General features: G+C 38.7%; 6 protein-coding genes across 8 annotated transcripts; 1 reads left to right on the top strand and 5 right to left on the bottom strand.

Moving 5' to 3' along the window:
* Positions 1–1,407: 1,407 nt before the first annotated feature.
* LOC18025130 (helicase-like transcription factor CHR27) lies at positions 1,408–4,321 on the bottom strand. The gene is made up of 9 exons (XM_024159756.1): positions 4,217–4,321; positions 3,984–4,055; positions 3,816–3,893; positions 3,025–3,694; positions 2,813–2,943; positions 2,491–2,716; positions 1,920–2,371; positions 1,632–1,841; positions 1,408–1,515 (listed from the first exon to the last, which is right to left on the bottom strand). Exons 1-9 carry the CDS (start codon positions 4,319–4,321, stop codon positions 1,408–1,410), a joined length of 2,052 nt encoding a protein of 683 aa, XP_024015524.1.
* Positions 4,322–5,079: 758 nt separating this feature from the next.
* Positions 5,080–7,419, bottom strand: LOC18025129 (pentatricopeptide repeat-containing protein At3g16610). 2 transcript variants are annotated; one of them, XM_006406758.2, is made up of 2 exons: positions 5,317–7,419; positions 5,080–5,173 (listed from the first exon to the last, which is right to left on the bottom strand). In XM_006406758.2, exon 1 carries the CDS (start codon positions 7,417–7,419, stop codon positions 5,452–5,454), a length of 1,968 nt encoding a protein of 655 aa, XP_006406821.1. In that variant the 3' UTR covers positions 5,080–5,173; positions 5,317–5,451. The 2 variants fall into 2 exon arrangements, with proteins under 2 accessions (XP_006406821.1, XP_024015537.1); XM_024159769.1 differs by having other exon boundaries at positions 5,106–5,199.
* A 262-nt stretch (positions 7,420–7,681) lies between these two features.
* LOC18025128 (translocase of chloroplast 120, chloroplastic) lies at positions 7,682–11,684 on the bottom strand. The gene is made up of 2 exons (XM_006406757.2): positions 11,616–11,684; positions 7,682–11,257 (listed from the first exon to the last, which is right to left on the bottom strand). Exon 2 carries the CDS (start codon positions 11,239–11,241, stop codon positions 7,822–7,824), a length of 3,420 nt encoding a protein of 1,139 aa, XP_006406820.2. The 5' UTR covers positions 11,242–11,257; positions 11,616–11,684; the 3' UTR covers positions 7,682–7,821.
* Positions 11,685–12,220: 536 nt separating this feature from the next.
* Positions 12,221–17,270, bottom strand: LOC18025127 (kinesin-like protein KIN-13A). 2 transcript variants are annotated; one of them, XM_006406756.2, is made up of 14 exons: positions 17,036–17,270; positions 16,882–16,937; positions 16,543–16,782; positions 15,938–16,159; positions 15,369–15,548; positions 15,184–15,285; positions 14,955–15,032; positions 14,618–14,699; positions 14,371–14,533; positions 13,789–14,118; positions 13,391–13,609; positions 12,739–13,303; positions 12,583–12,648; positions 12,221–12,492 (listed from the first exon to the last, which is right to left on the bottom strand). In XM_006406756.2, the coding sequence occupies exons 3-14, from the start codon at positions 16,726–16,728 to the stop codon at positions 12,310–12,312; spliced, it is 2,376 nt and encodes a 791-aa protein (XP_006406819.1). In that variant the 5' UTR covers positions 16,729–16,782; positions 16,882–16,937; positions 17,036–17,270; the 3' UTR covers positions 12,221–12,309. The 2 variants fall into 2 exon arrangements, with proteins under 2 accessions (XP_006406819.1, XP_024015320.1); XM_024159552.1 differs by having other exon boundaries at positions 16,543–16,768.
* A 2,024-nt stretch (positions 17,271–19,294) lies between these two features.
* LOC18025126 (translationally-controlled tumor protein 1) lies at positions 19,295–20,840 on the bottom strand. Its single transcript, XM_006406755.2, has 5 exons — positions 20,716–20,840; positions 20,281–20,354; positions 20,064–20,192; positions 19,735–19,892; positions 19,295–19,626 (listed from the first exon to the last, which is right to left on the bottom strand). The coding sequence occupies exons 1-5, from the start codon at positions 20,741–20,743 to the stop codon at positions 19,509–19,511; spliced, it is 507 nt and encodes a 168-aa protein (XP_006406818.1). The 5' UTR covers positions 20,744–20,840; the 3' UTR covers positions 19,295–19,508.
* Positions 20,841–21,145: 305 nt separating this feature from the next.
* LOC18025125 (protein pleiotropic regulator PRL2) lies at positions 21,146–25,154 on the top strand (the record flags this gene model as incomplete). The annotated part of the gene is made up of 17 exons (XM_024159473.1): positions 21,146–21,300; positions 21,426–21,450; positions 21,698–21,800; positions 21,963–22,044; positions 22,198–22,263; positions 22,478–22,562; positions 22,701–22,792; positions 22,982–23,046; positions 23,156–23,241; positions 23,342–23,443; positions 23,543–23,626; positions 23,783–23,843; positions 23,946–24,012; positions 24,095–24,172; positions 24,333–24,397; positions 24,529–24,606; positions 24,762–25,154. Coding segments are annotated over 17 exons (1,467 nt in total), but the record flags the coding sequence as incomplete, so codon positions are not given.
* Between the last annotated feature and the right edge of the window lie 2 nt (positions 25,155–25,156).

The raw sequence follows: 25,156 nt of genomic DNA, 5'->3' as shown, positions 1-25,156 counted from the left end.
TCATTATTTATTATAAAAAAAATTTCAAATAACTGAAATCTCTAAAATTTTACTTTATATAATTACCCAACGGGAAGTTCGGGTAATCTCATTCCCGTCCCTACCCTTTCCCTTACCCATTCAAATATTATTTTCAAATTATTTTCAATCCCGAATGGGAAATTATAATTTCACTTTCCCGAAAAATTCAGGAATTTCGGAACGGGTACGGGACGGGACGGGTTACCCTTCCCGAGAAATTTAGGCCTAGATATGATGATACCAGAGTTGGTATCAACTAGCGTAGATTACATTCACAGTGTGAGTTAAAAGTAGCTAGAGGTTTTTTTTTACACACCATTAAATAGATACTGGAGATCATCTACAGTTAGTCGATCATCACCTTTTTGAGTATGATTATATGTAGGTAAGTGAGTCTCTTATTATTATTTACTAATATATTTAATCAGCTGGGGTTGAAAAAGTTTAAAGACGTCTTTTGTTTGGGATCATTAGAGCATGTTCAACAGCGTCTTTAAGCAGGTCTTTTAGGTATTTAAAAAAAAATTACTAAATGTTAAAGACATTTCTTAAATAGAAGACGTAAGATACGTCTTTTATGTTTTTTATGGGCCAGGTGTCAGTGTTTGATTGGAGAGATTAATTGAAAAGAATTTTTTTTTATTTCTCTCTCATTTCTTCTTCTTCTTCGACCAAAAGGTCTTTCCATTGCACCTCTCAAAAATTTCAGATTTTTAAATTGGATCTCTACTAATAAAATAATCTATTTTAATAATAAAAATAAGAATAAAAGACCCATAAGAATCTCTCCATTAAACATGCTCTTAAGATCATCTCCAACATAAAAGACTTTTCAAAAATCCCTTAAAATTATTTTAATAATAAATTTAGGATTTATTAAAGTTAATAAATTTAAGAGAGAGAATTTCTCAAAATCAGCCAATCCCTATGCTACATCAGGTAAGAGACATCCCTTAAAACCCTTATATAAAGGACTATCGTTGTTAAAACTAATTTCTAATTTTTTTTATTTTCTTTTTATTTCAAAACACTTAAAAATATGGGCTAAGAACTTCCAATGGAGATGGTCTAAGAGACGGTATACAAGGCCACATGGCCAAATTAATATTTTTAAAAAGATAAGAGATGCAAATGAGTCTTCAGCGATAAACATGGTCTAATTATTGCAATTAACTGAAAACCCCATATGGACCAAACCTAGTACAGTAATTCATGGATGAACAAAACCCAAAACATACAAATGACTTCTCTTTCTTCTTTTATCTGACTAATAATTTGGTGCCACTTTTAACCATTTTGCATAACTAGAAAATTTTAATTAACCAACATGTGAAAGTAGACATAAATTACATAACTTTGAGGGCCACCAACAATCTCCATTATGTTCTACACACCATAAAACAGATACTCGAGATCTTCTAGTGTTAATTGAATCGCAGAGCTTTTACCATGATTTTCACCCAATGCAGATGCAACCATTTCCCTTTTACGTTCCTGACAAAAGTTATCAGAACCAACAAAAAATCTCACATTTTAAGTGGAGTAATGTTACTACAAATAAAGAAAAAAAAATGATCATGATGAAGGTTTGGAACAAAGAAGTTGAATACCTGAAGAGCCAAAATCCGATCTTCAACGGTATTGTTGACAGCAATACGAGTAACAGTAACCGTCCGAGTTTGTCCAATACGATGAGCTCGATCAATGGCTTGATCTTCTGTTGTTGGATTCCACCAAAGATCCAACAGAATCACATGACATGCAGCTACCATGTTCAATCCAAGGTTTCCAGCTTTAAGAGACATTAGCATCACTTGAACCTATTGGATATTAAACTAAGTATCCAAGTATTTGGAAGAAAAAACATATATGATTATATTGTAACGTCCAACACTTACATCAGGATCATTGTTGAATTCTTTTACAGCTATGTCTCTTGTTCCTAGGGACATTGTACCATCTAATCTTCTGAAACTTATGCCGTTTTCGACAAAACAATGCTCAACCAAGTCAAGCATACTTGTCCACTGAGAGAACAATATTGTCTTTATTGCCGGAGAGTCTGGACTGTCTTGCTTTGCGTGCGACTGAAGAATCTCTATCACAGCTTTGATTTTCGATGAAACAAACTCGCTTTTTTGCAAAACCCGGAAAGCGTTTTTACCATCATGATCTTCGTAATCCTTGATGCAACTTCTGAGTTTAGATTCAGAGAAAACAAATTTAGGTGCAAGCTCTGTACTGCATCCCTGTACAGGACACGTTTTCGGATCCCCGTTAATGATTTGAGAGACACACTCAAAGCAAAACACATGGCCACACAGGGTCTTCTGGTGGATCCTGGTGGATCCTGCAGAGTATTAAAAAGAGTAAGTAAGAGATTATTACAGCATTGTGAGAGAGAGAGCCTTGAAGCAATCAATCAATGCTCAATTATAATATCATTTTACTCTAGCTATGCACTTACGCTGCTGCAGACAGAGCAGGAGATGTTCGAGGATGATTTTAAGAGATTGAGGAGGATGATAAGAGACTCTCTAGGTATGGTTCTAACTGCTTCTTTTGTGTAACTGCTAAAATCATCTGAGTCTATATATCCTCTGAGAAGTTGTGGATGGTTACAAGCTTGGCGTAGTCGCAGAAGCATCACAAGCATATGAGCATAGTTTCCCGAACCGTTTCCAGCAGCATATTCCTACAGAATAAGAGGAGATTAAATTAGGTCACATTGTATTTTTTATATATAGCATCAATTTGCTATATAAACTGATCATTTTTGGAGAATATTTACCTCGAACTCATGTTGTGCAAGTATTTCAAGCTTCCTGTAGAAAGACCATTCCACTTCTGACAAGTCAATTTTGCTCAAATGAACTTCCTTTGGAGGTAGGTTAATTATGGGTTGCCCATCAAGTAATGTTCCTAAACAGCACAGCTTAAAGATAATTAGCACAACTTCAAAAAGGACTTATATAAACTACGTAGGAGTGGATAAATGAAGACCTTTGGTGCGCCGCAGCATTATAGCCCTTAGAACAGCTTGAAGCTTCTTGTAACCATGAAGAGGATTCTTGGTCAGTGGGGTTTTGATTGTTCGTCGAAATGACTTGTACATGGCATATGGATGGTATCTAAGGAACCTGAAATAGCTATAAAGATCGTCGATTTTGTTCTGTATGGGCGTTCCTGACAAACACCATCTCCCTTTGGCTTTAAGACTGAAACATGCTCTTGCAACTTGCGTTCTACGGTTCTTGATTGTCTGAGCTTCGTCTAATACTACTCTCAGCCACCTAACTCTTTTTAGTGCACCAGAAGAAGAAGGAGGTCTTTCAGTGGTTTCTCTACCTCTCTTCTTACTTTCACAAAAATCCAAGAGAGGGTTTTGGGGAACTTCGTTGGTAACAATGGCGTAGGTTGTGACGACCACATCATGTTTTGCTAATTCAGTAGGGTCTTTGGTTCTTTTAGATCCGTGGTAGACTAAAACAGAGAGCTTGTGTTCATTAGAAACCTTCTCATCAAGCTCTCTTGCCCATTGTTTTACAACACTCGCTGGACAAACAATTAGTGTACCACCAGATTTTTGACTTCTCGGCTTTCTTGGCTTTGATTGTGACTTCAACTTTTGTAATAGGATAAGAGCAATCGTCGAGATTGTTTTACCAAGCCCCTGCCATAATTATAGAACACACATATATATATATATATATATATATATATATATAAATTGTAAGGAAATTTTAACATCCACCTAACTTAAGACAAACTAATATTTTACTTAAAAATGTGACCTGGTCATCTGCTAATATCCCTCCCAAACAGTGCAACTTTCTTTTTTCTTTCTTACGCATCCATTCCAATGCAATTTTCTGAGAGAAAGAAGGAAAAAAAAAGAGGGATTTTAAGTACAAGGACAATAAAGGTTTAACGTCAAAACATGATGTCACTGAAATGTATACTTGATGTCTCATAAGAGGAACTGAAAGAACACCAAAAGGTAGATCCTTTTCGGTCTTGGGTTGCTTCATATCCTGTAATTAATTAACTAGTCATTTGATTAATAATATTCAGGTACATTTAATAAATCATTTGAATGAAACATCACAAAAGAATAGCTAATTAATCAAGTCCATTATTATTATTAAGATGAAGAAGAAGAAGAAGAAGAAGTTGAGATAAAGATGAATAATACTTGTAATGCAGCCTGATAGATGACCCTCTCGTTAACGGTGGACTCTTGATCATCTTGGAGTTCTTCATCACTACCTGAGCTATTATTCTCCATAACAGAATCCATTTTACAACTATTATTATTCTCCATAGCTGATTCCATCTTAGAGCAATTTTCAATAGCAGAATACATCTTAGAGCTATTGTCAATAGCAGAATCCATCATAATTAGACCTGACTTTTGAGATGTCAGAATCAGAAACTCAGGTTTCTAAGAAAACGAATCAGCCCTGCCACGGCAAGACGTTAGCTAGTGTTAGTCAATGAAACTATTGCCATTATTACAAAGTTCTCCTGTAACTATATAATATAACCAATAATAGTATATTAATTAACAAAAAATGAAAAGAAAGTAGCCATCCTTTATGACCCTTTTACTCCAAATTGGGAAAGTTTTATGATCAAAACCAGGTTATCGACTATAAATAATATCAGAAAATCCGAGAACAAATGGTACAGAGTCTGAGATATAGTAAACCCACTGTAGTTAGGGTTTCGGTTGTTGACGGAGTAAAGAGACGATCGCACGGAATTAGTTTTAAACGAGCAACAACACTATCTCGATATATATACAGTACCAAGAAATTGGGCTTTAGTAAGTCGGTTAGCCCAATAAGAGTATACATACCAGTAGTCCAAAGGTCGTTAAGCTGATTTCAAGGGATTTTTTTGTTTTTTCTTTTAAACGGCTGTGAATGATTTTTAGTAGAGTGAAAGCTGAAGCGAATCTTTACTTCTCCTTTGCTGATCTATTTTCTTGGACGGTACTTCTTCCTCTACAAAACCCTAAATGGATTTTCCCCATATTTAGGGTTTGCTAGGTCTACTGGTTGCCGGATTCGTTCTGTAATGTGCACATTGTCATTAGGGACTGGATAACACTCATGTCATGTCACTTCTCCATGTCTTGTTACACTACCTGTTTTACACACAAAAAAAGGGAAACTATTGTTTCTAACTTCTAAGTTAAGAATCCTGAAAATAGTTTCCAACCTCTCTTTACTAATATGATTCATCATCTCTCAAATATTGTTAATTAAAAACATATGCAAAATGCAATACCTGATTCTGCTATTTTGGACATAAACCAATATATCTCTCGCTCTCTATGATTTGCTTCCCTTTGTTAGTCTCGCTTGCAACAATGTCTCCTTCAGCCAAATTATGATTCCAAGAATGCTCAAACCAATTTAGTAACTAAACATCGACCCAGCTAAAACCAGGGGTCTTGTGAAGCCCTGTTTTCTTCTGTGTCATTCTAATATTCGCTGCATCTTCCCATCTCTCAGCAGCTAAGTAGGTGTTGGATAGAAGAACCGAGTTTCCTGTTGTTCCTCCGAGACTCTGCATCATTTTCGACACTTGATCCCCAAGTTCCACATTCTTGTACGTCCAACAAGCAGAGAGGAGTGTACCCAACACATTAACGTCTGGCTCAAACGGCATCTTGTTGACAAGATCATAAGCTTCATCCAAGTAACCGGCACGGGCTAGAAGATCAGCTATGCAATTATAATGGTCTATCCTTGGGATGACTTCGAAATCTCCTCGAGCCATGGAGTTGAAAACTTGTTTCCCTTCATCCACAAGCCCTGAATGACTACAAGCAGACAAAACAGCAAGAAAAGTCACCTCGTCTGTATTCACACCTGTGTCCCGCATACTGTCAAATAGAGAAAGAGCTTCTTTGCCAAGCCCATGAGTTCCCAATCCAAACATCATTGTGTTCCACGAAACTGTATCCCGCTTATGCATTGTTTCGAAAACTCTCTTGGCCACATCAAGTTTTCCGCACTTTGTGTACATATCCATAAGTGCGTTACAAATGGTTGTATTGATTGCATAGCCATGAACAACACAATACCCGTGGCAACTAGAACCGTGTCCCAAAGCCGCCAAGTGAGAGCAAGCGGTTAAAACACCAACCAATGTTGTTATATTTGTCTGAATTCCTGATGATTTCATATCATGAAACAGACGTAAACTCTCTTCTGCCTGATAGTTCTCCAGACACCCGGAGATAAGAGAGTTATATGAAACAATATCCTTCACCCCAATCTCACTAAACTGCCTAAAAGCATCACATAAGCTTCCATGCTTGGCGTAGAATGAAATTACGGTGTTTCCAACAGTTAAGTCCAGCATGAAGCCTGCTTTAATCGCATAACAATGTACACATCGCCCTCCATTATGATCTCCAATCCTCGCACAACCCATCAGAATAAGCCCAACGGCCACCGGCGTCACAACCGCCACACCTGAATTAACTAACAACATCCGCAAGAACACTTCTCCAGCTTCCTTTATCATTTCATTTTCAATGTAGCCTCCAATCATGGCACTCCAGGTTACCTCGTTCTTCATTGTGTCTGAATCGAAAACCCTCCTCGCGTAGATAATGCACTTGCTTTTGGCATATACATCCAAGATCCCCGTCTTGACAACTAAATCATTGCTAAACCCATTTCTTGTGCAATACGCATGAACGGATTTCCCTTCCCTCAAAGCACCAGCTCTTCCTAGTGCAGGAAACATCCCAACGATGGTGGATAAATTAGGTCTGATTCCATCGCTTCTACGCATATCCAAGAACAATGCAGCGACATCAGTTAAACAGCAATGTAAAGAAAACCCGGAAATCAGAGCGTTCCATGCGACAATATCTCTTTGGGGCATTTCGTCGAACACCTGTATTGCCATATCTAGCTCCCCACATTTAGCATAAAAATCGACCAGAGCAGTACAGACATACATATCAGCTGCAAAGTCGCTACATTTCACGTGGCTATGTATCAGCTTACCATCTTCGGTTGCTCGCAGACCAGCACAAGCTTTCAGGGCAAACGGGTAAGTAAATTTCGTGGGTCGAACACCAGAACTCAGCATCTTGTAGTAAAAATCCAAAGCTTTTTCCGGGGAACCATTTGATGCATAGGCTCTGATCATGACGTCCCAAGCAATAGGATTGGTTCTTGGATGAGGGATTTCGTCGAACACATGGCGTGCAAGTTCTACTTCGTTGCATGATGCGTAGAGACGCGTTAGATTGACGAGCACGGCAGAGGAAGTCACCGTAAGGGAGCGTTTAAGAAGGTGCTGATGAATGATTTGTCCTAAGATCAGATTTTCTGATCGAATACACGATTTAAGAAGTCTCAGAAACATTGGAAGAATTGAATGATTTCAACTCAACACATACTAAAAATACAAGTTTTCGCGTTGTTATAAAATTTGGTAATCATAAATCATCTCTGTTAATTCATTTATAACGTCTCTAATTTCAGTCTACTCTTGGACTTTCTGTGATGTGTTTTTGTAGTAATGAAAGACAAAAATTACACGCCATCTTATCTTGAATTTCGGAAAAGGATCATTTCTTTTTTTTTTTTTTTGAACGGCGGAAAAGGATCATTTCTATATAGCATAAATTTAAAGTAAAAATAAATTTCAACCAAATGAAACGATCGAAATCAGCAGCCAAAAGCAGATAGATTACTACATTTTCAACCCACTCTAGGAAGTTCATATGAGAAGTGTGAATCAAAAGTTCAAAGCCTTAAGTGTTATTCATCGTTGTCCATATTGCATTTGCTGGGAGGAATAATAACCAAGTAGCTTCTTGAACAGAGGAACAAGTGCAACCATAGCAAGTTGGAGCTGCTCAGAGCTGTTCACGCGGATGCTTACTTGCCCTGCTCCTCTGTTGTTCAGATTAGCACGAGCAATTAGATTAGAGGAACGTCCAATGGGCACTTGGGACTGTATATTCCCTCCTATGGCAAGATCACCGTGCCAATCCATCACAGAAAGTCCAAGAGTGGACAAACACTGCCCAAGCGGATAATCTTTATCTCTCAACTGAGCTTCTAAACTACCACCATAAGCAACATCTCCACGACTAGTCATTGCCCCACCAGACATAACCATTCTGAACCATTTATTAGCAATCAACTTGTCTTCGACTTTCAGCCCCGCAGAAACCGAATCACCCAAGAGTGTTACAGAGAGACCAGCTGCAGCTTTGTTGTTCCTAAAATTTTTAAACCTCGTGTCACTTCGAACAGTGTAAGCCAGTTCCTTCCCAACATTTTGCATGTCAAAACCTAGGGACGTTGATCTACCCTTTCCATGTTTCACCGAGCTGGCCATTTCCAGCTGCACAGTTGCATCCTTCTTGTCCTTTGTCACTTGGCCCGAGAAAGATATCGGTATTTTTTCTTTAATAACAAAAAGTCGTTCTGCACTCACACCTTCATAACCAACATCATGATCCCACCCATGAGTTTCCAGGACAGCCCTAACAAGCCACTGATTGGAGGAATCAAGGGACCGGTACCTGTGAGTAGGGTTGTCAGAGTCAAACGATGCAGGTAGAGATAAATCTGGCATGGGAACTGGAACAGATGCAGGTTCACTTCTCTCTTCTTCCACATTTTCACTATGCCCGTTAGGCAAATCTTTGATCTCGGCAGCAAATTTCTTCAACATCTTACGTCTCTTTCTTTCCTCTTTCATCTGCTTCTTCATAAATAGTTTCTCCCGGTAATCCATCTCATCGAGGTATTGTTTCTTCTGAGATTTACTAAGCTTAGCCATCTCAGCTTTAGTCAACCGCTTAAAAGGAGGAAGCTGATCATACTCTGATTCTTCATCAGAATCTGATGATTCGTCCAAACCATCTTCATCTTCTCCATCACCATACTGCTCTTCAGGAAGCTTAGCTTGTGGTCTGGATTGCAGAAGCGATGAGAGGAGAAATGGCAATGGCGGAGCCTTGGACCGAGCTGCAAATGGTCTCCCTGCAGTATTATCTTGTGATTTCAGAAGAGCATTTGCTTCTGCTAGAATCTTGGATGCAAATGAGAGTAACAGCAAATGAGGCTTCCACACTTGGCCATTCGGTAATACTCTCTGGCCTGCCCGATTTGTCCTGCAAGCAGAGTGGTTCTCAACTAAAGAAACAGGGTTCATGAGCCTCACATCTCCAGCTGCTTGGCGAATGGCCTGCTGAATGACATGAGAACGTTGTGTTACAAACATGTCATAGCTAGAAGCAGTGCCATTTGGGCCATCTGGTGGAGCAGAAGCGGCATGTGTCAACCCCACAATGGCATTAAACCATATCGATGGTCCAAAAACATCAATGATAGTGCGCAAGAGAGGCATGTCACCAGAATCTCTGCTTTGCGTATCCAACCTATCAAGATATAATACAATGTCAGGTGGATTTTTCTTGATGAACGCCCTAACAGACCTGAGGATCTTCTCATTCTTGTGTTGATCAGACCACGATGGTAAGAGACCGGGAGTGTCAATCACCCGTACTTTAATTCCCTGAACAAAACCCTCAACATTCTGAACCCTCTTTGTCCCCATCTGGAATGCATCAGTACTCATTTTCACTTCATCAAAAATGGAATTGATCGTCGTACTTTTACCAACCCCACTTTTACCCAGCACCATAATCGTACAAGAAAAATCAAGTGGATCCTGTCCAGCTGCCTCAAGCTGTTCTGCCATGGCACTGGCACGATCAAAACTAAAGGCCCCAACACGGCTTCCGCTTCGGCCCCTCAACTGTTCAGCCAATCCAAGCCTGTACAAGACCTGAGCAACAACAACGTTATGTGGAGTTTGCCCTAATCTATGTGCAAGCCTCAAAAATTTGACCCTAATCAACTGGAGCTTCTCACGGGTCTCATCATGCTCATCGGTCTCTGCAGTAGAGTCCTCAACTTGCTGATGTTGGTCGTGAGACACATTGCCATTGACACGAGGCTGTTGAGTAACACGTGGTGTCGGTCCCAAAAGAGGAGCAGCACGACCAAGACCTGCTGGGCGAGCAGGTGGTAATGAACTTACAGACTCTGTCCGTGAATCAGAACTAACTACCTCAAATTCTCGTTCCACATGTGGGCTTACCGTAATCTCTGGTCCTATATTTACTCTGCTGCCTTGCTGCTTCTCAAGATCCTTATTACGTTGAGGACTCTGTTGAACATCATGTCTTACATTACTATTTTGAACAGTCTCATGTTCTCTACAAGTTACCCCAGGGAAACCACTACTGCTGTGACCTTCGATCTCTCCCTTTTCCTCGGGACTAGATTTCTCCAACGGAGAAGAGGTCCCAACATTTAATATTTCAAGACTATCATTTAAGGATTTGTCTCCAGAGGCCATTTTAACACTACTGTATCCGGCACCAGTTTCACCATTTCTTTGTTCCCCAGACACATTGTTTATACATACGAAACCGTTTTCAGAGCAATTCTTATTTGTTCCTTCACCTCCCCCAATCTCTTCTTCTGTTTCCATGCCAGCTGATACATCAGCTTTCTCCTCCCAGTTTATGTCTTCAATGCTATCATTCCTTGTTTCCTCGGAAAGGGCACTTACTGAGATAATTCCATTTTCCGGGAAAGAATGTGTATTTCCGTTTTGCATATTCACATCCTCACCCGCTAAATTGGAACCACTGCAGGTAGCTTTCTCGCTGTTTTCAACCACATCCAAGCTTGAATCAATTTGACCATGAGAAATCTCTTCACCAGCTTCCCCTTTATCATCATTCATTTTAGGAGTCACTAGATCACGTTCCGCCTCTCCCGTAGTTATATCTTGCACGTTCACCTCGCCATGGCTCTCTCCAACTATCGAATGATAAGTCTTGGAATCTTTCACTCCACTCTCATTGCTACTTACTTCTTCCAGATCATCAACCACTTCATGCTCATCCTTGAAATTTTCAGGAGTTGCCTCTAAACGTAAATCCTCGTGCAACCCATCGACTTCGAAAGGTTCAGTTTTTGGAGCCTCCTGCGAACCAATTGCCTCTTCAAAGATCTCTTCTTCGTTATCACTATCACTCGCTTCATCTGACCCCACCAGCTCATTTTTCTCTACTTGCTCATCGCTAATTCTATCCTCTGGAAGCTTCTTCTCTTCTCCCTCTGACATGTTCACAATCTCAGCTCCATCTCCCATTTCTAGATCACCGTAGCTACATAAAAAACTCCCCCAAATTCGTAAACAAATAACTAAATCACGAATCACTGCACCAACCAAATAACATAAAACACTGAAATCTTTTGATGTAACTTCCAACAACCATAACAACGAATATAGAGCAGACAGCATAACACGGAGAAAGAAGAAGAAAAATCCTAGCTCAGAATTATCGTCACAAATCCTAGAATCATCGTCTCTTTTTTTTTTTATCAATCACAGACACTAAATTCGATGGGAGTGAAAATATCGCAGGTAAATTTGGTCATAGAGATTCCCAAAATACCACAAGTATAATTTTTTGAAAATGAAACCTAAAAAAAACTACGTCCAACCAATGGCGGAAATTGTACCTGGTGAGAGAGAGGGAAGGCAAACGACTGAAAAAACTTTCATGCGCTTTATTTTTCGCCTTCTACTCGCCACTGTGCGACTACGACGGGAAGGAAGAGGAGATAAGAGGCTTCGATGGACGGTGGAGATCGGCTTGGGTTTAAGCATCGGGCGGTGGAAAATGGCTCTTTCAATGCCATCGTGAAAAAGGCATGTCACGTGACAAACGTGAGGTGGGCCAGTGACTTTTAGTTGGGCTGCATAATCTTGTTGGCCTTTTTACGTTCACGACAAGAGAGATACTTGTGTTTCTTTGGAGCTATTCAGTTTGTCTTTCCATTGTTTGTCAGTAGACGGCAAGTAGAGGATCTTATTTGCTGCTATTAGATATGTGATTTTATAATATGGCTCACTGAAATTTGGTTACACTTATATCTAATAGCAAATTTGGTTGTTCTATTCTTTTTCAGATGATTCGGGATAGAGTTTGATTCACATTGATGTATCACATTAAGTTTAAATGTTTTTTATATGTGAAAAAAATAAATTAAAAACTTTATCAGAATTTTCATAACAATATGATTGTAACTTTCAAATTATAGTATAATATATTTTGTAGAAAATAAACTTTTAAGTGTATATTATTAAAAGGGATTAGGTCTATGCCAATGTTTATCAATCCATAACATAGACACGACCAGGTTCTTCTACCAACTACCGAGGAACTCTCTTGCGGCTCAGTATTTCTTGTTCCTTGAGACGGTGTTGGAACCGAGCAAGACGGGCTTGGAGACTGACAAGCCCGGCTGCTTTCCGGGACAACACAAAGCTCAGTTGCGTCACATAGTTTTCTATCATGCTTCCTGGTTGGTCCACCTCTGCTAGAAGCTTCATTTCCTGATAAGATAATGATATGATAAAACCGAGATATTAAACAAAGCGTTAACAGTCTACAACCTTTTTATTCATTTAGGCGTGTTTACTTACCTCGCGAACAATCTCCATTGTATCCTCGATTTCTTTTCTGTGCGCTGCAATCAGAGCTTCTTCTTCCTGACGTGGTTAAAATAAGACAAGAACAGAGCTATTAATATAATATCACAGGTTCATCTCATGTTTTAGATGTTTAACTGAGTATTTTACCTCAAGCAGTGCATCAATGTTTTCATCAAGCGAAGGGTCGGTTTCATATTGACTCGAAGCAGTTTCATATTGCCTCGAAGCAGTTTCACTTGTGTTCTGTCTAAAGTTTGTCAAGGTAGGGATATCTGACGACCTGACTTCTCTTTTAGACAAGTTTTGTTGTCTTTCTGGTTTTTCTTCCCGCAACCCTTTCCCACGAGGTGGTGACACTTTCTTCACTTTCTCTTCCCGGTCTGAAGTTTCTTGGGGATATGAAGACACGTGGTTCCTCTGACTAGTGGAGCCACCAGTAGAATTGTTCGTCTCTGGTCTTCCCTTGTCCATTGAGATTGACGGGATTCCACTTTCATCTCGGTAATTTGTAGGCTGTCTGAAGTCAATACCCGAAGTACAGTAGCTGTCCTTCTCCACCCTCCTCCCAGTTTCCTGTACATTCACTTCCTGTGGAGGCTCAAAGACATCTTCAACATCATTTGAGCCCAACAAAGTATCCTTATTAACGGGAGGCATTGAATTGGCAGTTTGATCTTTCTTGCTATTTCCACTTTTAGATAGACTTTTGACCCTGTTTATTCGGTACATAGCAAACAGGTAAGGGAAGCTGAAAATGAGAATTAGTTTCAAGAGAGGATATAGTTCGTACAAAACATACCGATCAGCATATCTTAAAGTATTGAGGGTATGTTCACACGATCCTGCATTCGGAGAGATGCAAGAAATCATCACAGTTCTTGAGTTTCCCACAAATGAGTCGCGGAGCACTTCAGTTAGTTTGCTTCCGCGAAATGGTATATGTAGCTGGTCATTGTCTAGTGCACGTATACATTCCTTAAGAGCCAAGAGACTCTTATTGATTTCTGCGCCTTCAATCCTAAGCAAAATCCACCATGAAAACGAAATTTTTAGATCAAGAGAGTGGTGGTCCTAACTCCTAAAGTAAAAAGGTAGCAACATAGTGCCACTCCATCAAGTCCAATAAGAGGCATAAAAATTAATCTACACATTAGTGGTATGTCAATACTCAACCAAAGGGAAAAAGAGCAACCTTACCTTGTCTGGCGGTCATTGTCTGTGGTGTCTGCACCTCTTTCACTGCCAGCAAGGTCAATGAAAGAAATCTTCCCAACAACTTTCCCACGCAATTCATTGGCATCGTTATTATTACGTCTAGTTTCTTTTACCTCAACATGCTTCTTTACAACAAGCTGCAAGATAGCATGTGATCTAGAGGACTCCTCATTTGCTCCAGTTGACCCTGTGCTCCTTTCAGCATTTCCTTTCTCGATAAATTCCTTTACAATTTGAACATCTGAAACTTCATACTCTTGCAGGCCAACAATGCAAACTTGTTGTCTACCATCTTCTCGCATGCAAAGTTTCCTACTCGACAACAACTGAATGATTTAGACAACTCAAAACATGCATTTGCAATAGTAGACAACATTGAAAGTATGGAGACTGAGATGTATGACAAGTGGCAAAATTTACAATTTAGTGACATCTCTTTTTGGATCAAACATCAAGATAATAATTATAAGCTAGAATGTGCCTGATCAATGTATACGCCAAAAGAATAAGAAAAACATAAAAAGGCGACATTTAGAAGAAATGAGAAAAAGAAAGAACACTAACTTTCTCTCACTGAGAAGGTCGAACAGCTTCCCACCATATATCTCAAAATAGCTGAGCCACAATTTAAACCTCTGTTTGCTATATACGGGTTGACGCAAATACCTCATAAGATCTTCAACAGCTCTTATAGGTAGAGGTTTCATTGTGAATGTCTTACCACTACCTAAATAAAGCAAAACATCATCAGGGCCATGAAATCCTGAAGAAACTATTATCATCTAATATTTTCAGACGAAAATTTGCATACCTGTTTGACCATATGCAAAACATGTGGCTTTAGTTCTCTGGAATATAATGGGAATTATCGGCTCAATTGTGGCCCGATACACCTGTTCAAGGGATCAACAAATAAGGTTAAAGCAGAGTAAAGCTTTCGAAAATTTACAAAGCTAAATGTATCCATTAATCAAAACCCAATCTGGATTATAAGGGTGGGGCACCCACATGCTGATCTAGTATATAGGTCAATAAGACATGTCGTTCTTGACATAAATCACAAATCTATCACAGCTCAAGGTTCCATCATGCACTCGGTCCTGCTAGGATTTTCTATAGACTCCAATACGTTTGAATTATTAAATTACCTCATCATTTGAAACATCCTCATCTAGAACAGCATCAAAGCAGAACTCATGCTTTTCCACATAAGCAGTCAAATCTACCTGCACCAACAAGAATATGATTCGTTCAATATCAGAAAAGAAAATATTAAATGAAGAAAATATATGACCTTTAAAAGCAGGATGCCATCGTTCAGTTGTTCAACTGAATCATGGATGCCATTGTTATCTTTGATGAAGAATACACACAAACCTTCAGCTTGGGCTCATGTACAGTCAAAGAATTATCAAACACCGTCACGACATCATCCTCCTTTCTAGCTGTTTCTTTCTTATTTAAGGGTCTCTTCCTTACCTAGCGAGTAAAGACAAATGACCGTTGCTTATAAAACAATCAAGTAGTAAAGAAAAAAGTCAATGCTCAAGTGAATGACTTACCACTACTTTAATCTTGGCTACACTGTTATTTTCTTTTTCACTCTTAGGCATTGAGCCCAAAGCTTCAGCATCTATTTGTTGTCGTTGTTGACGATTAGCCGGCGGATTAAAGTCTTCTTCAAATTCTTTATTCACACTAGGCATGAAAGGTGATGGCTCAAAGGGTTCGGTAATCACATGCTGCAAAATGAAAGGAAAAAGACATATCACAAAAGCAATGAATTGAGAACTTTCACATGGGTAAACTATTTCTCTAAGGACTAGCAAACGCAAGCGGCAATTTCACACAAAAATATATTTCTTATGAAACAGGAAAAAAAATTGTCATATCTAGCTTAATCCTTTCGAGTGACAAGATCAAAAGTTGTCTAACAGAAGTTGCGAAGACAGATTGCATGCGCACCAAACCAATATGAAAATATAAGATTGGCAGTAACAGTATTAACAGCCGAAACGTAACTCAAGAATAGACAATCGGATGATGAAAAATTATGATCTTTCTGTTCTCTGTGGGCACTTATGGGCATAGCTATGAATAGTCTCTGTAACATTTCTTCTTCCAAACCTACCTCAGATAGCAACTCTGTATCATCCATTGCATGTAGATCCAATAATCCAGCTCCAAAATCACCTCTGAACTCAGGTGAAAAAAATCCTTCTGAAGAGGGCATAGCTGCTGATGTCTGAGCAGTTGGTGTATATGATTCAGAAGTCGACTCCCCGTTGAAGTTGAGATTTCTCATTAGTTTAAAAAGTCTTTGTTTCTCTTCAGCAGTCTGCGCTCCATAACCCTGGAAAATACCACAAACACCACAAAGGCGGCTTCAAATACCAGAACCCATTAACAAGAGCCAGCCACAAAATTTGCTATAGCAAAGTAACTGACCAACAGAAAGAAAAATTACTAGCAACCCTGCATCAAACATCTAACAAGATAACTAATCACATTCACATACATTGCCAAAATAATTCCAAGCTCTTATGACTAATATCCATAACAGGGAAACAATCCTACATTAGTACTGCAGTTTCTTTGGTAGTTTTACACATGCTCAGGATTCAGCGAACCAAAGCTCTAACAAAACTTGCCTAATACAAAATTGGCATACTTTACCAGCCGGAAAACTAAGCGCATGCAAGTTATTGGAAGAGTGTAGAAACAGAAAGTGAATACCTGCATGAGATGGTTTGGGAGAAGACGCTGATCATTGCCCGTGGAAGCAACTGGAGACGCCAAATGCTGCAAGCCAGCGGATTGAAGCCACCGTGCCATGACTGCATCTCCTGCGTCATTTGTGTGTCCCGGATCGTATAACGCCGTCGCAGCCGCAGCATTGGTCTGCTGCATCTGGCCGCCCATGTGGCGCTGCGACCTTCTTTGAGGAGCCAACTTCGGAGATCTGTAAGAACAACTCTTCATCCAAACAAAAACCAGAATCCACCATATGTTACCAAACAGAAAAATGCCCGAATACAAGTATATAACTTCTGAATCAATCGAATGAAAACTCACAATGTGGAGAAAATTCGGATTCAATGCAAAACATGAAAGCAGCAACTCTTTCGTATCTGAAATTCCACCAAACAGTTTGCATCAGAGAAGCGGAGAAGAAGATCGAATTAGTCCCAAGGGAATACAGCACGAAAGTAGAAAAAGTAATGATTACCAGAGGGAAACGAAGACACGCAACGATTGGATAAGAGATCTGTGATCTGAAAATTTTCCCAATATACAATCAGATCCGACTCGGGAAAAAAAACCTAAGCGACGCTCAACGTTTGGCGTTGGAGAGAGAGAGAGATAGAGAGAGAAAGCTCTGTTCAAAATTTTCGTCTTCTATTCCGTATGGCCGTGAGCGACGTTAGGCACAGAGAGAAGAGAGAGAGGGGCGTTGAAGAAGATTTGACAAAGTGTAAGAGACTAAAACAAATAAAATAAAATGAAGAAGAGTCGAGGCGTTTAAACTTTTTTAAAAGTGACAGTTAGAACACCCCTTTTAAGTTCAGAAACATTCACCGATTTCTCCTATTTTTGTTAAATGTGCTATCTAGTCCACAGCATTTTAAAAATAAAGTTCACACGATCTTCTATGAACGGCCTGGATATTTGAAAAATGTGCTGTCTTATGTGTTTTGAATAACGATATGCATAAATTGCTGAAATTGTATTCTACGATACTGTTGAAATTTCTGTAATATATCAGTTCGAGATCATAACACGACATTATAGACTATATACCCCAGGGTGATATTAAAAAATAGTTGTTCTCATCTTGGATCAAACTTATTCGACAATGTGACATGAAACTGATAGGTCTATATATGTGATAATCATTGTGGATCAATACGGTAAGTGCATTTCAGAATTTCAACTTGTAATTAGTGGTATTTTAAGGATGTTAGTTTGGACCATATAAAATAATCATAGAGAAATGAAATTTGAAACTATCCGAGGAAAATGACATGAGTTTCCTTCTACTTTTTTTCCTCAACATGAATGCCACACCTTTTGGAATTTTAGTACATGATAATGATATACTTATTGTATCTTATTATTCTTATTTTTACCTTTTATATATACTTGTTTGTTTGAACTTGGAGTTGGACCCATATAATTTTGTGAAAAACTGATGATCTGAGTAGTTGGTTTCTAATTTTTGTTGTTTTGTTTAGATGTATGATATATACATATATATATTCAAATCTATCAGACTTGTGTGTGTATTGTATAATCCAATATAAAATACGACCGAGAACAAGAATATGCAAATTAGAGAAGTGGGCCAACATTGCTTGTGGTTACTTCCTTTTGAATCAAAAAGCTTTTGCTTTAGCCTAAAGCATTTCGATCTTTTAAGTAGAGTATATGAAAGGAGTTTTTTTTTTTCAGTATTAATCCGTTATAGCAAAATCGGTCTTTAGTTCTGTGCAGCTTTACATCATCTACCTCTATTTTACGATTAACAAGTGACCTCGTGAATATACCTATAAGTAAGTTGATACTAAGTAATAGTAGACGTAATTCTAATTTGTAAAAGTTATAGCTTAAACAAAAGGAACAAGAAGCTTTGGAGAAGATAGTGACTTTAGATACATTAGAGGTAAGAGAGTGAGTCGGAGCAATGTCAAACCGACCAAATCACGTTTCCTTATACTTTAGATACAATACGTACCAACGCATCTGCGTTGTACTTTCCTCCACGCATACACGAAGACAATATATATACAAACACATAAATAAATTCATGATGAGCAATTCACGCACACGCAGCTTAAAAACATGTTTCTATAAACCAATAGTCAATGGTTAGTTTGGTTAGTTTTAGGAGTGTTTTTTCTTTGGTCAACTAGGAGTGTCTTGTTTCTCATCGGTAAAATTAACGTTGGAAAGGAGTAAAGAATCAATCATAACATTAATACGCACAAACAACACACATACATTATAGTTACGACCACAGTCTTGATTTGTCAAGAAGACAGAACTCTAATACGGAGATTCCACACGTGGGATGTGAATGTCCTTCGTATTGGAGCAGACATACAGAGAGGACAACACGCCTATGATGATGTCTATACCACTTTTCTCTTTACTTTTCTTTAAAAAGATAAAATACTATTAAAAAGGTAAACCGGCATCATTATAAAGCATATTCCATCATGGAAAGGAATTTGCCACAAACAAACCACATAAAATACTTAGCTAAAATCACAACTATATGTGTTATGGTTTTTGTGTTGATGTTAGGAACTAATGCATTATTGAATCAATTGGAGCAATGATATGTCGGGTTTAATTGTTTGAAGGTCTTAATTATGCTACGAAGTAATGTAATAGCACATAATTGTCACCAGGGTTACAACTCATAGCTAAAATTATTTTTCATATTTTGGATGATATCTCTTAAGAACATAAAGAAACTGAGATGTTAACATATAAAAATAAATTAAACATAAATATGTGATATTTTAGACTGGAAAATAAGTTTTGATAACAAATAACAGATCCAAAGGTTTGCTGTTTTAGAAAAAAAAAAGAGGATAATAGATAATGCGTAACTTTTTCCAAATTTTAAAACATAAAAAAAAAACAGGGTGTTGGACCCAGGGCGCAATGGGTTGGAGCCGGGACAGAGTTCTGGCTCAGCACTTGACCTCCTTCAAACCATGTGCGAAGTACAAAAATGTTGGGTTAGTTGCACCCTCCTTGTAGTAAGCAAAGACCAATGAGCTGTCATCGTGCATCCCCTCCCCAACAAAGCTGTAATTAAATCCAAAAACATAACCCATAAACGAGGTTTCATATGAGCAAGTATCAAATTTCATCAATAGTCATGCAAGGAAAACAGGATGGATAGGTTAAACTTACAATTGGAAGTCACCGAGCTTGGGGAGCAAGAACTTGGTAGCTCCCTCAATACCCTTCTTGAAGGCTGTTTGTTGTTCCTCATCGAGCTTGGGTGTCAAAAGCTTGATGTATTTCTTAATGTAGGCGATGAATCCCTTCTTGTCATAAGTTGGTTGCTCCTATACGAAGGAAAAAAAAGAGAGCACTTTCAATCAATAACAGCGATTTGGTAATCAGGCCTTATGCTATCATGTTCCTTTTAGCAAATTTTGGTTCCTAGTTGATAAAGCATATACTAAGTGATAACAATGTCAAATACAGCGTGATTAATAAAAGCAGAGAAAACCAACCTGAAGTCTGAAGGTGTCGACAATGTCAACAACCTTTTGAGTAGTGTCATCAACACCCTCGTCTTCACCACCTTCTTCAGCAGATGGATTGGCACCAATGTTAACATCAACAGCTCCCACGGTAACCCACTGGATATAATAAGAATTTTGACCAATGAGCAAATTTAGAACAAAATTTACGACTTTGATGCATGGAGTTAGTGTAGATGATACTGACCTTTCCTTCTACTTCCCAAAGGATTCCATTCTCAATCTCCTTGTAAGGGAAAGAGTCAGACAGAAGCTCATCACCTGAAATTAATAACACAAAATCTTCAGTATTTATTCCGATCGAGCTCAAACACCAGCTAAAGCCAACGAATTTAGCTCAAATTCATACGACCACAGCTAAATACAAGGACAATCTTAAACTATTCAATCACAGATCTAACCATAACATAGAAACTAGAAAAATTCAAGCAAACAACGCCCATCACTAATAATAAGATTAGAATTATCGATGCGTAGAGCTGCAAATTGAAGAAATTCCTAAGACGCGACCACAGATCTAATGAAATTCCAATTCGAAAGCAGAAATCATGATTAGCTCGATTGAACGACCACAGATCGTTATAAACGCGATTAATAACGAGAGACTAATTATTGAGCTTACCGGTGAGAAGATCCTGGTACACCAACATGGTCGCTGATTGTTTTGTTTTTCTCTCTCCGATCGATGGGGACAATTATTGAGGTTGCGGGAGAGAGACGCAGCGACGAGGGGATTGAAATAATGTTGTAACTTTCGTATTTATAGTCAAATATTGCGAGGGTTTTCGACGTAGATGATGCAAATTACCTTTTTAGGCTTTACTTTTTTCCAATTTTCTATTTTACCCTTTCTTTCCTTTTTTAACTATGGAAAAAAGGATAAAATATTAACCGACTCCGAACGCTTTACGGGTCTGGTTCGGGGAAAACGGGTGGGGTGAATTCCAATGTTGGGTTACGTATAAATAAGGGTCCGATTTCTTATTCGAGTCGGTTAATCTCTTTTCCCTCTCTTTTCTCTCCGTCTCTCTCTCTCGGAGTGATTTTTCTGACCCGTCCGTATAAACCCTAATCGACTGAGGAAAAGGACGATGACGACGGAGATCGAACCTCAGTCACTGAGAAAGCTCAGTCTCAAATCAGTAAAACGAGCCCTTGATCTTTTCTCTCCCGTTCATGATCAATTCGCTCCGCCTAATCCAGAAAGGTTAATGGCTAATTTCGCTTGCAGTCTCCTTGTTTCTCCAAATCTTTCAGATTTTTTTTTTATTTTTTATGTATTGACCATTTTTCTTCTCTGTTTTCTTTTTTCCCGTTTCCTTGTCTCTCCAGTAAAAAAATCCGGCTTTGCCATAAGGTAACGAAAATTTCGTCTTTCCCATGAATTGGTATAGCAAGTTTCTGAGATGTTAAACTTTAGGTTAATAAGGTGTTAATCGATCTGGTCAATAGTTTTTGAGAAAGATGGTCTCTTATGTTTCCCAATGAAGTGGCGTGAAATTCTTCTTATACTTTAGTAAGATGTTGAATTTGCATAAACTTTTGCGTTTTGTTGATCTATCAACTATGAGCTATTGTTAATGAATTAGAGGTTACTTGTATAGATTCAAGTTGCATTTGGAGGCGTAGAGCCCGCGAGTAAGCCTATGCGTCGAGCTGGCCATAACAATGAACAGATAGCTCCATCGAATGCCCTTGCTCTTACAGGTGAGACAAAACTAGTTTCCACTTTTCTAGTTTTCCTGTCGTGTCTTTTCCCTCATGTTTACCACATCTATTTATATTAGCTGGGAGATACATTCATATGTCTATAAGTAGGATTGGAAAAGTTTCAGTAGTAAGTTCTCTTAGCTTTTTCTCGTTCTGCAGGTGCAGAAGGGTCCAAGGAACTTCAAAAAGGAGCAACGGAGAAAGCTTTAGTCGTCGGTCCAACTTTACCACCAAGAGCCTTGTGAGTATAACTTTTCCTTTGGATTGCTAATAATCTATATAGTTCTTACAAGAAATTTGCTACATTCTCAAGAATGTTATTGATGTACTGCCTCTGCGATTGTTGCTATATTTACTCTGATGATACTGATAATTATTGGTTCTTGAATTGAAGGAATAACACTGGTCACGCAGGCAAAAGCACTGCTACTCTTCCGGCATCTGGATCCTTACCTGAAAGGTTTTTGTCTCCCATCCTTTTCTTCTTTTATGGCCTCTCTTTAATGACATACATCTACATTGCGTTACCTAGGTGGTACATAAAACCGCGATGAATGTTAATTGTTCATAGTCGGAGAATTTGGCCATATTTATTTAACCTGAATTACCTATATCTTGTTTCCATGCGCCAATTTCTCATTGTTTGTCCATCTTTACCCTTCTATGTGTTACAGAAATTTGTCAACTGCTGCTTTAATGGAGAGAATACCTAGTAGATGGCCCCGTCCAGAGTGGCATGCACCATGGAAGAATTACAGGGTAAGATCTGTGGTACAGTAACATTTCTGCATCTCATTGATATATCACATAAGCGAACCATGTAGGTCTTCTTAGCCCATTTGTTGGCCTCCAGAGAATACCTTAATGTTAATATGTGATGATGTATTTTTTTAACAGGTGATCCAGGGACACTTGGGTTGGGTTAGATCTGTTGCATTTGACCCAAGTAATCAATGGTTTTGCACTGGTTCAGCTGATCGTACCTTTTCTTGTTTCTACAATATGGATTTTGGTAGATCCTGCTTTCCAGCTCTTGATGCATCATTTTCCTGTAGCTCATGAATTTACCTTACTTACATCCTGTGAGTAGTTCCTGGAACTCGAGTGCAACGTTAGCACTTGTAGCAATCCTGGCTGTAGTACTCTTGCTGAATATCTTATTTGGCTCTTGTTCACTAGATATGGGATGTAGCGACTGGAGTTTTGAAGCTCACACTTACTGGACACATTGGGCAAGTACGAGGTTAGCCTTTTCATTATTAGTACCATCCATTTGTTATTTTATCAATAACTCTTGTAGAAAAGTTGCAAGTTTCGACTTTTTAAAATATTGTTGTATTATTGTTTCACAGGCCTCGCTGTAAGCAACAGACATACCTATATGTTCTCTGCTGGTGATGATAAGCAAGTCAAATGCTGGGACCTTGAGCAGAATAAGGTTTAAACTCGGTGATAGACTTCATTTTTCTGTGAATGAATTATTGTCTTCGTGATCTAAACTTCTCATGTGCAATGTTTTTGGAATTTGGCTTGGATAGGTTATCCGGTCTTATCATGGTCATTTGCATGGCGTCTATTGTCTAGATCTTCATCCAACTTTGGACGTTTTACTCACCGGAGGGCGAGACTCTGTCTGCAGGGTAAGAAATTTACTGAAAAGATGTATCTATAAGCGTATGTATTATTTCAATTTCTTGAGTTCGCTGAGACTGTTGTTATAAATCCTTTTCTGCTTATAGGTATGGGATATCCGTACGAAGATGCAAATTTATGCACTCTCAGGACATGATGCTGACGTTTGTTCCGTTTTCACCCGTCCAACTGTATGCCACTTTTCATCTTCTCTTTATTCCATAACATAATTTCCTTATTGTACTTGTGGCAGAGAAGCGTACTCTGCTATTTTTTGCTCGTATAGTATGGTTACGAAATCATTTTGAACTTGGGATATGGAGCTGATGGTGTGTGTAATGTTGCAGGACCCACAAGTTGTTACTGGATCTCATGATTCGACCATTAAATTTTGGGACCTGCGATATGGTACGCTTAACCATTTTTTGGACTTCTGCTTTTCTTTTCATCTCTAGCTTTTCATTATGTGGAGGGTTGGCTAACAAATACACTGTTTGATATTATACTCAGGTAGAACAATGACAACTCTAACGCATCATAAGAAAAGTGTCCGAGCAATGGCTCTCCATCCAAAAGAGTAATTTGCCTTTCTCTTTCAACCTTAGAATTGTGCAAGATAATTTGGACCCTGTTTTAATGTATCTCTCTGTTTCGTTCAGGAATGCTTTTGTTTCTGCATCAGCTGACAACATCAAAAAGTTTAGCCTCCCAAAGGGAGAGTTTTGCCACAACACGCTGTAAGTTTCCGGAACTTCTTGTAATTAGTTCTTGGATCATCATTGTATCCCGTTTTCTTTGAGACTTTAATTTTCGTACATCTTCCTGTAGCAACTTTTTTGTTTTTCTGATGTTATCAAAGAACTATAGTTTTCTGATGTCTTACTCTCCATGTGGCAGTTCTCAGCAGAGAGACACAATTAACGCAGTGGCGGTGAACGAGGACGGTGTAATGGTCACTGGAGGTATTAGCTCATTTCCAAATCTGTTTCTTTGATAGTGTAACTTGATGAAACTTGTAACCTCCTTTCCTCGGTATTTTATCTTCCCAACCTCTTTATTTTTATTAACATGTGTCATCGTTGTATCATTGAAGGTGATAAGGGAGGGTTATGGTTCTGGGACTGGAAGAGTGGTCACAATTTCCAGCAGGCAGAAACTATTGTACAGCCTGGTATGACCTCATACTGTTTTTTTTTCTAATCCTTTGTTCTTGTGTTGCTTTAAAGATCAAGATATAGTCTCTGTGAATAGTTTTAAAGAACCAAGGAAGCTCTCAAGTATCAATACGTAGTAGTAATCGGGTCTTTTTATCATTTACATTGTTAGGTTCGCTGGAGAGTGAAGCTGGTATATATGCAGCGTGTTACGATAAGACGGGTTCAAGGCTGGTTACGTGTGAGACAGACAAAACAATAAAGATGTGGAAGGAAGACGAGAATGCAACTCCTGAAACTCATCCTCTCAACTTCAGACCTCCCAAAGAGATCAGACGCTACTAAGGTCTCCCAAAAAAACAATGAAGCAAACGCCCCGAAAAATATCCTACAATACTCAACAGAAAAGGGAAAAGAAGAAGATAATATAAGAAAACTATACTGACATTAATTCAACAATGCCAAAACATCCACTTCTGATTTCTGAATCACTCATTTTAGCGCTTAGCCTCTAATCTGTCCTCCAACTATTAGCGACTACAAGTTAAGAAATATACTTACACCCTA

The sequence above is a fragment of the Eutrema salsugineum genome, unplaced genomic scaffold (genome assembly GCF_000478725.1).
Source record: "Eutrema salsugineum unplaced genomic scaffold, Eutsalg1_0 scaffold_13, whole genome shotgun sequence".
Lineage (NCBI taxonomy): Eukaryota > Viridiplantae > Streptophyta > Magnoliopsida > Brassicales > Brassicaceae > Eutrema > Eutrema salsugineum.
Note: the sequence above shows the minus strand (reverse complement) of the source record. Positions and strands in the feature narration are given on the sequence as shown.

Excerpts from the sequence above, each read along its gene's own strand:
- LOC18025126 (XM_006406755.2), bottom strand. The coding sequence starts at position 20,743 with ATGTTGGTGTACCAGGATCTTCTCACCG. Across the intron at positions 19,893-20,063 it reads TCGACACCTTCAGACTTCAG|GAGCAACCAACTTATGACAA; the intron begins GTTGGTTTTCTC and ends TCCTTCGTATAG. Across the intron at positions 19,627-19,734 it reads AAGCTCGGTGACTTCCAATT|CTTTGTTGGGGAGGGGATGC; the intron begins GTAAGTTTAACC and ends ATTTAATTACAG.
- LOC18025127 (XM_006406756.2), bottom strand. The coding sequence starts at position 16,728 with ATGGGCGGCCAGATGCAGCAGACCAATGCTGCGGCTGCGACGGCGTTA. Across the intron at positions 15,286-15,368 it reads TAGCCAAGATTAAAGTAGTG|GTAAGGAAGAGACCCTTAAA; the intron begins GTAAGTCATTCA and ends TTTACTCGCTAG. Across the intron at positions 14,700-14,954 it reads AGGATGTTTCAAATGATGAG|GTGTATCGGGCCACAATTGA; the intron begins GTAATTTAATAA and ends TCCCTTGAACAG.
- LOC18025130 (XM_024159756.1), bottom strand. The coding sequence starts at position 4,321 with ATGGATTCTGTTATGGAGAATAATAGCTCAGGTAGTGATGAAGAACTC. Across the intron at positions 4,056-4,216 it reads TCTATCAGGCTGCATTACAA|GATATGAAGCAACCCAAGAC; the intron begins GTATTATTCATC and ends AATTAATTACAG. Across the intron at positions 3,695-3,815 it reads GGATATTAGCAGATGACCAG|GGGCTTGGTAAAACAATCTC; the intron begins GTCACATTTTTA and ends TAATTATGGCAG.
- LOC18025129 (XM_006406758.2), bottom strand. The coding sequence starts at position 7,419 with ATGTTTCTGAGACTTCTTAAATCGTGTATTCGATCAGAAAATCTGATC.
- LOC18025128 (XM_006406757.2), bottom strand. The coding sequence starts at position 11,241 with ATGGGAGATGGAGCTGAGATTGTGAACATGTCAGAGGGAGAAGAGAAG.